Source organism: Pipistrellus hanaki (assembly GCF_964339955.1).
Source record: "Pipistrellus hanaki genome assembly, chromosome: 6".
Lineage (NCBI taxonomy): Eukaryota > Metazoa > Chordata > Mammalia > Chiroptera > Vespertilionidae > Pipistrellus > Pipistrellus hanaki.
The window spans coordinates 56970090-56983915 of record NC_140508.1 but is presented as its reverse complement, the minus strand read 5'-3'; the positions used below and the strand labels follow the sequence as shown (position 1 = coordinate 56983915).

The window sequence follows — 13826 nt, the reverse complement described above, 5'->3', positions numbered from 1 at the left end:
CACAATGCCTACTTCAGAGCACAGTGTAGAGGACTGAAGAATGACAGTGGTGAATAAAGCTCTTAGCACAGTGAAAGGCAGCTATTATTTTTATTGTGAAAGTATAAATGACTGATAATTGCTTCTGTGTTCCCCAGGAGAGAGTGTGTCAAAATGAATGAAAGCCATAAACTAACAGATTGAGAGTGGGAGAATTTTATTCCTCAGTGGGCAGCAGATTGACTGTTTAGGGGGAGTTTACACTCTTTATCTCCCCCCCCCTCCCCTACACACACACACACACACACACACACACACACACACACACACACAAATGACATTGTTATGAAAGGCACTGCAAGAATTTTAAAGGTTACCTTGTCAATTGAAGTAACAGGAAATGATAAATAGCACTGAGATGCCCTGCCGAGAGTCCCCATTTATTCCTGCTGTGCTTTCAATGCGTCTCCCTGTTCTGGCTGCAGTGTGACATGGAAACAGAGAACTGGCAGCGGGTGAACACGGAGCTCCCTGTGAAGTCTCCCCGTTTCGCTCTGTTCGACCTGACTGAGGGGAAGTCCTACCGGTTCCGTGTCCGCTGCTCTAATTCAGCAGGAGTTGGTGAGCCCTCAGAGGCAACGGAAGTGACTGTGGTTGGGGACAAACTTGGTAAGTGTAGAGCTTGGTTGAACAACTATAAACTTATTTATTTTTCTTCAAAAGGAAATTCTAAAGCAAAAATTTTATTAGAATATATATATATATATATATATATATACACATACATCATATTTACTAGTATGCATATTGTGAAATAAATGTGGTGACATCTTTCTTTTCTACTATAAATTTAATTGATGACTATATTTGACAGATACATTTTTTAATTTATTATATGTATTATCAAATTTTGTAAGTAAATTTCTTCAGGAGTTTCAACAGTATTGATAATGTATTTTTTCTGGAGTGGGTTGGTAGGTTCCTGGGTATTTGGTTTATCATTATTCTCTCAACCTAATATATTTATTGGTTTTAACAATCCTATATAGTAAAAGGTAATATGCAAATGGACTGAACAGCAGAATGATTGGTCACTATGACATGCACTGACCACCAGGGGGCAAATGATCAATGTAGGAGCTGCCCCCTGGTGGTCAGTCAGCCAATGGCAGTGGTGGGAGTATCTCCTGCCTCCATGTTAGGCTGTCAGTTGGACATCCCCCGAGAGCTCCTGGACTGCTAAAGGGCACAGGCCGGGCTAAGGATCCCCTTCTCCCCCTCTACGTTGTGCCCCCCCCCCCCCCCCCCCGTGCAGGGCCTCTAGTATATTATAAAATAAAGCAACCATTTACTTGATATGATTATTTATATAAAATTTATGTATGTGTGTTTATGTTAAGAATGATTTTTTTTAAATCACCTTGAGTTCATCATTATTTTTCTCTTTCCTCAGATATCCCCAAGGCTCCAGGCAACATCATCCCAAGCAGAAACACGGACACATCGGTGGTAGTTTCATGGGAGGAATCCAAAGATGCTAAGGAGCTGGTTGGCTACTACATAGAGTCCAGTGTCGTTGGCTCTGGCAAGTGGGAGCCCTGCAACAACAACCCGGTGAAGGGCCCACGGTAACTGCACTCTGTGTACGCGTGTGTGTGGTCAGGTGGTAGGGACATCTGACTAGAGCTACAGAGGCTGTGAAGAGGAAACACAGCCATGGACCCACACAGCAGCAATGAAGGGATTTTTAAAAATAGTTCAATACTTCTTTATAATTTTTATTGAGTTTATTATGGGTGACATTGGTTAACCGTAAGTTTCAAGTGTACAACTCAATAAAACATCTGCATACTGCGCTGTATGCCCATCACTCAAAGTAAGGTCCCTTTCTGTCCCCATTTATCCCCTCTTTGCACTTGTCCACCAATGCTCACCCCCCTTTCCCTTTGGCTATCACCATATTATTGTCTGTGCCTATGTATTATATATAGTATTTCCTCTTTGCTTAACCCCTCCACCTCCTTTTCATCTACCATTTACCCCCCCACATACAGCCTGCAGCCTACTCTATATATCTATGCCTCTGCTTCCACCCTGTTAGTACAAATATTTTGTTCATTAGATTACACATATAAGTGAGATTATATGGTATTTGTCTTTCTCTGACTGGCTTATTTTACTTAGTATAATACTTTCCAGGTCCATCAGGCTCTCACAAAAGGTAAGATTATCTTTTTTTACAGCTGACTAGTATTCCATTATGTAAATGTACCACTGCTTTTCTTTCACTCAAGGATGTTTTTCCTATTGATTTCTAGAAGGGAAGGGGGAGGGGCAAGAGAGAGAGAGAAACATCCATGTGAGAGAGACATATCGATTGGTTGCCTCCTGCACACAACCCTACAAGGGCTAATAAATCTGCACCTGAGGTATGTACTCTTGACTGGGAATCAAACCCAAGACCCTTTGGTCCACAGGTCGATGCTTTAGCCACTGAGCCAAATGTATCACTGTGCTTTTTTTATCTGCTCATCTACTGATGGACTCTTGGGCTGCTATTTCCAGATCTTGGTTATTGTAAATAAAGCTGCAGTGAACACAGGGTTGCATGTATTTTTTTCTATTATTGTTTTAGATTTCTTCAAATGTATTCCCAGAAGTAGAATCACTGGGTCAAAAGGCAGTTCCATTTTTAATGTTTTGAGGAAAACTGTTGTTTTCCACAGTCACTGCAGCATTCTGAATTCTTACCAGCAGTTGTACTAGGGTTCCCCAACACTTGTTTGCTGATTTATTGATGATAGCCATTCTGACAGGAGTGAGATGATATCTCATTGTGGTTTTAATTTGTATTTTTCTTGATGCTTAGTGACATTTAGCATCTATTCATATGTCTATGGACCATCTGTATGTCCTCTCTGGAAAAATTCTTTATAAATTTTGGATACTAAACACTTTTCAAATGTATCATTGGCAAATATGTTCTCCCTCTGTTTGTTGATGGTATCTTTTGCTATGCAAAAGCTTTTTAATTTGATGTAGTCTTATTTGTTTATTTTTTCATTGTCTCCCTTGCCTGAGGAGATATAGCAGAAAAAATATTGTTGAGAGATAGCTGAGATTTTACTACCTATGTTTTCTTCTAGGATTTTTTAGTTTTGCAACTTATATTTAAATCTTTAATCCATTTTGAGTTTATTCTTGTGTATGTTGTAAGTTGGTGGTTTAGTTTCATTTTTTTGCATGTATCTGTCCAATTTTCCCAGTGCCATTTATTGAATAGACTGTCTTTACTCCATTGTATATTCCTCCTTCCTTTGACAAATATTAATTGACCATAAAGTGTAGGTTTATTTTTGGACCCTCTGTTCTATTCCATTGATCTGTATGCTTGTTCCATACTGTTTCATATGGCTTTGTAGTATAGTTTGATATCAGGGAGCATGATACCTCCAACTTTGTTTTTCTTTCCCCAGATTGATTGCTAAGACTATTGGGGGGTCTTTTGTGGTCTATATATATATTTTGGAATATTTGTTCTAGACTCATGATATATGCAATGGGTATTTTAATAGGAATTGTATTGAATCTATAGATTGTTCTAGGTAGTATGGACATTTTAATTATGTTAATTCTTCCAATCCATAAATAAGGTATATGCTTCCACTTATTTGTATCTTCTTCCATCTTTTTTCTTCATTATCCTATAATTTCAATTAGAGAGATTTTAAAAAATACTGTACTTTAAATGTCCAAATGAATTTAAAATTGAATATATCTACTATAATATATTTGATAAAAGGCTTACTTGTTATATTAAACACTTAGAAATACTTAATGGCAGCTATGATAAGAGTTCATTTAGTAGCTCTTTTCTGGTTCTTTCCTTTATGCTATTTGCCTTTTTACCCCTCTGTTCTTGTCTTTAGTAGTCAATGTTATACTAGATTCTAAGGATATAATAGGCTCTAGCTAACACAAATTACCCAGATATTTTAAACAAACAGAAGAAAACATCAAACTCTGACCATCAACATGATTACACTCAGTGCTGATGAAACATAAATAACCAAACCAAGGACACTCAGAATATTTTACCAACACTTTGCTTCTAATGTGAGGATGGTTATTTTTCTTGCTCTCAAATAATTTATCAACCAGCTTTACAAGTTGATGATGAATTCTGGCCTGCACCCAAAATCTGGGCCTCCTTTGATTTAGGATCAACCTGAGAGGAGAATTCCACCCACAAAATTGTCACAGGCTTATTAGGCAGCTCCTTCTTTGACCACTTACTTCTAAGTCCAAGGACACCCCCACCGGTTGAGTTGCCTCTTTTCTAAAACTTGAGAGAATAGAGACAAACCAATTAATGGGAGAAGGCAATGTGTTTTTACAAGGGATTCATTGCGCTTGTCTGCTCATTTCACTTTTACTCTGCATTCCCAGCATTTTCCTGGGACTATTTAGAAACATTCATGGAGGAAATCCAGCCTTTCTGGAAACTGACAGATGTAAGGGCGGGCACCATCTTTTATTCGTCCTTGCATCCACAACACCCAGCTTAGTGTCTGGAACACTGACATGCTCAATAAATGTTCTCTGAACTGAGCCGACCTAAGGGTTGGCCTAAAATTAGGACTGGTGTAAATCATAGCAGACTTTGTTAAATATTTCAACATGCAAATAGTAATAGAATCCTTAGCAGACCTGTTATTTCCTCTGGTTACAGTCCTTAGAATGGGTTAAAATGTTAGTGATTCATGAAACGGCTTTTTATAACCATAATAGCTATTAAAGAGTGAGGTTGTTTTGTGTGAAACGGCCCATAAATTCACACCTTGTTACTGAATTTTTATATCTAACTGGCAATTCTGGAGCCAATTTTTCACTTTACTTTTAAATTCAAGTAAAATTCCTCAAGTAATTGTACCTTTCCTGGCATGCAGAAAGGCAGAGCATAGACCTCAGTGATGAGGAGCCTCCTATGCTTATGGCTCTAAGTATGCACCTGAAATAACCATTTATTTATGCCACCTATTATTTATTAAATGCCTCCTATATGCAGGCCCTGTAATAGGTAATTTAAATACTTTATGGACAATATTTACACAAAATTATTATGTAGCTATAATTATCCCCATGTTACTGATGAGCACACAGAGGCTTAGAAAGGTTAAAGGACTTATGCAGGGGAATACCAGGACTCCTCATTGTTTGACAGAGTTTAGAAAACTGCCTTAACTGCCTTCTTGTCTAAAGTACATGTTACCTGCATCTCTCTACATCTTTTTCTTCCTTTTTAAAAGAATGAATCATGCCCTAGACAGTTTGGCTCAACCGATAGAATGTCAGCCTGCAAACCAAAGGATCCTGGGTTCAAATCCTATCAGGGGCTTGTACCTTTGTTTCACGCTTCTCCCTGGCCCAGGCTCTGGTAGGGGCTTGTTCAGGAGGCAACCAATGGATGTGTTTCTCTCCCATCAATTATCCTCTCTGTCTTTCCCTCTCTCTTCCACTCTCTTAAAAGACCAATGGGAAAATATCCTTGAGTGAGGATTAACAACAAGAACAAAAAATGAATCCTTTTCATAAAGCCAGATCGTTCATTAACAATCATCTTCTCTAATTTTCCTCCATAGAAATTTTTTTGAAACTTCCTTTCCTTTCAGATTTACGTGCCATGGATTGGAGACTGGTCAAAGTTATATTTTCCGGGTCAGAGCAGTTAATGCAGCTGGACTTAGTGAATATTCACAGGACTCAGAAGCAGTTGAAGTAAAAGCTGCTATCGGTAAGTTCCTTAGGCATGACTTTGCTAAGAAAAAAATGATTTTTTCTAAGTTATAAAGGCAGATACCACCCTTTCCAGAAATTGTTTAAAGCTTCTAATACTGCTCCATGATTCCACCCTCAGATGATCATTTTCTCTGACTCCAGGTGACATCTAACCTTCCCTAGCTGTCATTTTACAGATCTTCACCACTTATCCAGATTCTGTTCATCTTCACAAGTCCAAGTTTCCTCAGATATTTCCCATTGTGGGAAACTCCATTCTAACTTCGTGCTCATCACAGGAGTGTGAGGGGCCATCCAATTCCATGAAGTGGTATATCACCCATAACACAGACCATCTTGTACCTAAAAGCCATTTCATCTGCAACACAGCCTGGCTTATTTTCACTAACAGCACACTAGCATGCCTTTTATAAACTCCTCTAAAATCCCTGCAAAGACACATGTGGTGGCTTAATCATGTTTCATCTCTGCTTGCAAAATAACCAACAGAATAAAACCAGTAACAATGTAATTCTATGTATGTACATGGTGTACCTCGCAATCTTAGATGACATAGGGAATGGATCCTGAACTTTCAGAGCAATCAGAATGAAGTTTGTCATATAGTAACTCATTTAAAGAGAAAGACCATTAAATATAATTTGTCTTCAGTTAGTGTTCCATAGTACTTTTTAATATTCCTTGTAATATGGGGAATAGTGAACATGTTGCTTTGAGGTTGAGAGGTACAGACCATTAATATTTCACTAATATACACCATTCTGTTAAAAAAAAAAATCAGGAGCTTTAATGTACGTCTCTTGTGTACTTTATGTTTCTTTCCTCCATTCTGTTGAATAATACAACTTATATCTTCCAAGAAATATCTGAGATTTGCTTTCTCTTGTGTACCCTCGGGTTCTGCAAATTTAAAATTGTTCCTGTTCTGTCTGTAGTTTTTTGTTCTCATTTCTTCTTTTCCCAGAATATGGAGAATTGAAATATTTCCTTGTTGTACATTATGTAAAATGTATTCTCTCCATATTTCTGACAAATCCAAGTGACTTAACTGAGATTGTTTTTGTTCTGTCTGTGGTCCTAATGTTTTTCTCTTTGTTCTATTAAGTAAAAGCAGTTTACCCTGTGTCTGGGCTTTAAGTGTTTCTGTTGTTATCTGGCGATTGTAGGGGGCGGAGTGTCTCCAGATGTGTGGCCTGAACTGAATGATGCACCTGGTGGACTAACAGACTCCAGGGGAGGCATGCATGAAGCCTCCCAGCCAGCCTTTATGAAAGATGCTTTACTTGATAGCAAACTTAGCAAACCTTCACTGCCCAGTAGCTCTCACAACCTGGGCCAAAAAGAAGTGAGTGATGTAAGTGAAACAGTTCAGGAAGAGCTTGCCCCACCACCACAGGAAACAGCTCTTAAGGGGGAAAGTAAGTCTGATGATCCAAAAAAGAAGAAGAATCTAGGTGAGAGTTCGATGAGTAAAAATGTTCCATCTGTCTCCATCAGCGTCCTCGCCTCTCATTGTCTAGATCACATTCCTCCATCTGTGTTCACTTTCATCCATGTTTATCCTTAATTTTATGTTTTCAGCTATTTATTTACAATACTTTTGTAATCTTTTATGGGTTTGCTTTTATACATAATTCATTGTGCTTAATGACAATAGCATATTTAAAGTAAATTGGTTATACAGTCCTTTTAGGTTTCTGAGGCAGATACACCCCAGGCCTCATTTTGCTAAGGGAATTAGAGATGAGAGCAGGAAGGATTTGATCATCATAGCTTTGTGAGGTTCTTTGCAACACTCTTACTTAGTACATGCATAGGAAAAGGATTTCACAAAGAAGGGAGATTTTACCAAGATCAGAGTTATCAACTTCTGTTGTTCATCTTAAAGGTTTTCAAATTACCCTTCACATTTAATTAAAATAAGTAAAAGTAACATTACTCTTTGAATTTCCATGAACAGTTCAACAGGGTATTACAATCACATATACTAGTAGCTATGTTCTGTGATACATGACCCACATTTCCAGTACTGTTTTATTTAAGACTATTTATCAATAAATTAAGGATTTTCCGGTTAAGATAATTGGTACTTGTAACATATAGTCTAGGAGACAATGTTTTTTTTTTTAAATAAAATAAAAATGAAATAATAAGCATGTAATGATACATTAAAACATGCCTCTCATCTATCCCCTATCTCTACCGCATCCCCCAAACTTCTGTCAAGCCTTCTTTTTTTTTTTTTTTTTGACACTTTTATTTGTCCCTTCAACTCAGTGGAAGATGGGATATTCTTGTTTAACATTGCTCTGAAATAGGGAGAAAGAGAGAGAGTGCTCGTTTGTAAAATGTAAAGAATGAAGGAGGTTGGGGGTGGGGAGAGAGAAACAAATGTATTTTATGTTTTAAATATTTACTGTTCTGAGATTCTTTTTAAATGGTAATGAGATAGTATCTTTATATTTGAGAAGCCAAATAAATATTTAGAAAATTCTTTTTAATGCCATTGCATTTCTAGATAGATTTTTTTCCCACCACCACATCATATCTATCTTTATAAAAAAAAAACACACTATAATTTCAGTAGTTGATCAGCAAAGCCACATAAATGAAGAAAGATTTTTAAAACATCCTCCAAATATTTTTATGGCTAGACACTAATAAACACAGAAATAGCTATGTAATATTTTATATATTCTATATGAGTAATATTCCAACATCAGGTTAAAAATAATGAGACAAAAAGTATTATATACTAAAAAAAAATCACATGGAAGATTGTGCCTATTTATAAAAAAAATTTAAAGGTGACATTTAGCCTCAGAAGAAGATTTTTCCTGTTTGTAGACAGAACCTATATAGTTATAATGTCTCACCAGGGTACCTGTGCCTGAATGGTTCATTGCTAATAACTCTGGAAACACATAGAAATTCTCAATAAATGAGTTAAAGCAGAAATTTATTTACATATTCCATTTTCCTGAAGGATCAAATAAACACAAAATGACACAATGAAACAAAAATGTATATCTTGGGGAAAATAATCCTTTTTCAGGGGAAACAGAATCATTTTGCTGAATATCACACCATTTTGCTTTTAATGTTTCAAAACTTATCCATCTCAGGGACCAGGAGGTAGGTTTTTAAAAAAAATCTTTAGACTAATAACTGCAGTGCCCTTTTGGCCTTGCATAAATTTTTTCCTCATAGACCAAATCAGATGCCAAGTTACTGATCAGTGCCACATTTTAGTTTTATACCACAAGACCTAGTGCCTTGTTGCATGGCACCAGGGAAACAAGTTTAATATACAGAGAATCATAAATGCATTTCTGTCTACTCACAAGTATTCATATTGCAACAGCGGCACCATCTCCACCCTATGACATCACTTGTCTTGAAAGTTTTCGTGACTCAATGGTTCTTGGATGGAAGCAACCAGATAAGACTGGAGGGGCTGAAATTACTGGCTATTATGTGAACTATCGTGAGGTAATTGATGGGGTGCCAGGAAAGTGGAGAGAAGCCAACATCAAAGCTGTCAGTGAGGAGGCATATAAGGTAAGAATGTACCCTTCTGTAGTGTGGAGTGTCACATGGATGACATACTCACATGCACACATTTGCACATGCATGCACGTGCCCAGCACCTTGTAAAAGATTTATGTCATTTCTCCAGTGTCAATTGCCTGCAATGACATGATTTTTGTAAAATGTATATGAAGATAAATAGGGTGTATATGTATGTTTATTCATACACATAAACATAATTTCTTAGAATGTTTACTATGAAAGTATACTAATTGTGAAGATTAATATTTCTTACAAAAATTAACTTACAAAATATAACAAGTAGCTTCAAGAGTCCCAGAATCCAAATGAATCTGGATTTTATTTTTTAATTGAGAGAGGAAAGGAGAGAAAAACATCAATGTGATAGAAATATTAGTTGGCTGCCTCACACACCAGCCTTGATGGGGGAATCAAATCCACACAACCTGGTAATGTGCCCTGGGAATCGAACCTGCCACCCTTTGACATACAGGACAAATGCTCTAACCATCTGAACCATACAGGCCAAGGCTGGGACTCCTAATTTTAACACAAAAATGTCCTATATCCTTGGGAACTCTGTACTCCCAGGAAAACTGTAATGGTTGGTCACAGTAATAGAGCCCCAAAGCAACCCTGGTACCTAAATAAAGGACATTTAGATCTAAGTTTTCTACCACATGGTTTCCCCATAATTAAAAAGATTTTTTTCTTCTTAAAGGGAGCGTATGCGTTTAACCAAAAAGGGTGTTTATATCAATCTGCTACTTTAACAGCCACTATATTCTACTTATACTCTAAATAACTGATTTTGGTTGAACTTATGACTTTATGATCAAATCAGATGTAGACTGGATCATCTGATTTGTCTTGGCTTAAGTTATACAATAGGTAAGATTTGTTAACAGCTTTTTCCAGCAATAGTTCCATTTTAATGTTTAAAGGATTGTGCAGTCCATAGATTTTTTCCCCACACTAATATATTCCATCATTTCTATTTTGCAAATGCGGTCATAGTATTTATTTTATTATATATATTTGCCCTCATAATAACCCAATTCCTACTGAGGGATATAGAAAATATTAGGTTTCTCAGTAAAGAGCAGAAACATTACAAGAATTTGAATTTTTTTATTTCTAGTCTAGAAATCATTTCATTTTCATCTGTACATGCATTAGGTTTTTATTGCTGTATAACAAATTACCATAAACCTTGTGGCTTAAAATAACTCATGTTTGTTATAGCACCATTTCCACAAGTTAGGAGTTTAAGGCTCAGCTTAGCTAGGTCCTCTGCTCAGGGTCTCATAAGGCAGCAATCTAGGAATCAGCTGGGCTGCATTCTCCTCTGGAGCTGGAGTGCTGCTCCCAGGGTCATTCAGGTTGTTGGTAGAACTGAGTTCCTTGCAGCTCTAAGTCTGAGGCTGCCCTTCTTCAAATGCCAGGGCTAGGTGGTTCTCAAAATGACATTTGCTTCTTGATGACCATTGTGACAGTGCTTAAATTCAGGAAGATTCCAAACCCCAATTTATGAGACCCTATCTGATTAAAGTCAGACCTTTAAAAAAACTCACTCTTTCTCCTGTGTGTTTCTCCTTTATTGCTTGTTTTTTAAAATATATTTTTATTGATTTCAGAGAGAAAGGGGGAGAGAGAGAAAGAGAGAGAGAAAAACATCAAGATGAGAGAGAATCATTGATTGACTGCCTCCTGCACGCCCCACACCAGGGATCAAGCCTGCAACCAGGCATGTGCCCCAACCAGGAATCGACCAGGAATCCAACCGTGATCTCCTGGTTCATAAATGAATGCCCAACTACTGAGCCACGCTGGCTGGGCTCCTTTATTCTTACACTGCAATCACACCCGACACTTCCTTCACAACAGCTGGGTGTCCTACAATTTAACTCAATTCTGACGCTACCTGGAGATAGAATCAGATCCCACATGTAGAGGGTTTGATCCCACAAATTTACCCCTCCCCTTCAAAATCCAGTGCTAAGACTAGGTTGTCACTGAGCTTCTGACCTGACTGATTGGCTATAAATCAGAGGTTCCCACAGCCTTTTCCTCAGGGCCCATTAATTTGTTAGAGTGACTCCCAGAACTCAGAGAAACATTTTGTTTATTAGATCATCAGTTTATTATAAAGGGATTTATAACTCAGGAACAGCCAGATGGAAGAGGTGCACAGGGCAAGGTATATGAGACGGGCCAATGAGCTCTCATGCCCTCTCCAGTGCCACTCCCCCAGCACCAACCTGGAGGCTCTCCAAACCCTGCTCTTTTGGGGGTTTTATGGAGACTTCATTATGTAGACATGGAATAAATCATTGGCCAACTCAATCTCTAGCCTCTCTTTCCTCCCCAGAGATCCCAGTTGGTGAGGCTGAAAATTCCAACCTTCTAATCACATGACTGGTTTCCCTAGCAACCAGCCCAATACCTAAACTACCTAGGGGCTTCCCATTTCATTAACACAACAAAAGAACATTTAAAGTTTGCATCACTTTTAGGAGCCCTGTGCCAGGAATGTTGACAAAGACCAAATATATATTTCTTCTTATTAATTATAAAATGGAAATCAGGCAGGCCCACCAAGGATAATCTGGTTCTCTTTTTACTAACTCAAAATTAACTGATTCATTACATCTGAAATATACTTTCTCCTTTGCCAAATAATGTAACATAACTTCAGAACTGATATTACCATATTGTGTGGCTAGAAGCAGGTACCTCGTTTTGCCTACATTCAAGGAGAGGAGATTACAAAAAGGTATGACTCACTGAGAGTCATTTTAGAGTGTGTTCAACACAGGAGGTAAATAAATAAAATGTTGAACAATTAGAAAAAACAAACCTGAAACATTCACTCCCTGTGATATTATCTATGTTGCAGATTAGCAACTTGAAGGAAAACACGGAGTATCAGTTCCAAGTGGCAGCCATGAACATCGCTGGGTTGGGAGAGGCCTCGGCGGTAAGCGAATGCTTCAAATGTGAAGAGTGGACCATTGCTGTTCCAGGTAAGCCCTGAGAACTCAGACTTTCTTCCAATAGACCCTACAAACTTCGAGCTAAATTTAAGTGCTATAAAACAAGTTCTAAGGGAAATGAATTCTCTTGGTCCCTCATGTTTTCATAAAATATTTTTACAATACTATTAAATAACTAGAGGCCCCGTACACAAAATTCATGCATGGGTAGGGTCTCTAGGCCTGGCTGGTGATCAGGGCCAAGATCTGGGCCTTCCTTCCGCATCACCCCCTGGTGGTCATCGCACATCATAGCGAGTGGCTAAACTCCCAGTTAGTCGAACTCCAGAGAGGACAATTTGCATATTAGCTTTTTATTATATAGGATAGATACCAATATAAAACTGAGTATAAATTTCTTATGCTTGTATTCCAAATAAATCCTAGAGCTCCTGCAGCTCAGCCTCAGCATGGAGTAAGATTGACAGAAGCATACAACTTGAGTGACACAGGATTATTTAAAAGGAATTCCAATTTTTGCCTGTGTGTGTGTGTGTGTGTGTCTGTGTGTATTTTTTTATTGATTCCTAAGCATGTGCCCTGACCAGGAATCAAACCATAACCTCTAGGTTCATAACTCGGTGCTCAACCACTGAGCCACACCAGCTGGGCTGCTTGTGTTTCTTAAAGGCCATTAAAGAGAATCCAATTCATATCACACAGCAACATTCCTCAGATATGTCTTCCTGTACTCCCTAGTTCTCATGCCTTCTCCAACTGTTCAGAAGCCTGCTCATTTACCAACCAAAATCTCTCCAGAATCAGGCATTGTGCCTTCTCTTCCTCCCTGGCTCCCTGCTCTTTGCTCTTCATATCTCCCTTTTCTCTCTCTCTCTCTCTCTCTCTCTCTCTCTCTCTCTCTCTCTCTTTTTTTCTCCCCCCCTCTCTCCCCACTTTTTTTCAACTCTACATCACAGTAAAGATCCTGGAACCAAACTGGAAATACTCTTCTTTGGAGTTCATCATGGGGATGGAGAGTGGGGGGTGGTGATGTTTGGGCAGGGAAGAAAATGAGAAAAAGGCTTTAAAAAAAAATCATCACCTGAGGATACATTTTTATTGAATTTAGAAAGAGTAGAAGGGAGAGAGAGAAACATTAGTATGAGAGATAGACATCAATCAGTTAACGCCTGACTGGGAATCCAACCAGCAACCTTTTCGTGTACAAATGACACTCCAACCAACTGAGCCATCCGGCCAGGGCTATCTATGCTTTTAATTCTCATATAGTTACAACAAATTTAAAAATTGAATATAAAGAAATTTACTAAGTCATAAGATTCAGAGTCACAACATTAATGTATTTGGTAGATGGTTTTCTTTTGCTTTAAATGGTACTAACTTCAGAAACTGAAATATTTTAGTGCTACAGGATGACAATTCTTCCACCTGGGTTTGATGTTCAACATGTGTAATAGCCCAGCATCAACCATATTAGAACACCAGGCCCCCAGTGCCACC

The 13826-nt window shown here is 38.1% G+C and overlaps 1 protein-coding gene across 3 annotated transcripts in view; it reads left to right on the top strand.

Moving 5' to 3' along the window:
• Nucleotides 1-13826, top strand: part of MYOM1 (myomesin 1) — a 108937-nt gene that overhangs the window by 52762 nt on the left and 42349 nt on the right. For 2 of the 3 annotated variants that reach the window (XM_084888079.1, XM_084888078.1), the window contains 5 exons: nucleotides 465-648; nucleotides 1433-1607; nucleotides 5652-5773; nucleotides 9143-9339; nucleotides 12230-12356. In XM_084888079.1, the coding sequence (XP_084744205.1) occupies nucleotides 465-648; nucleotides 1433-1607; nucleotides 5652-5773; nucleotides 9143-9339; nucleotides 12230-12356 (805 nt within the window). Of the gene's footprint in view, nucleotides 1-464; nucleotides 649-1432; nucleotides 1608-5651; nucleotides 5774-6944; nucleotides 7233-9142; nucleotides 9340-12229; nucleotides 12357-13826 lie in introns of all 3 variants that reach the window. The other variant, XM_084888077.1, reaches the window with a different exon arrangement.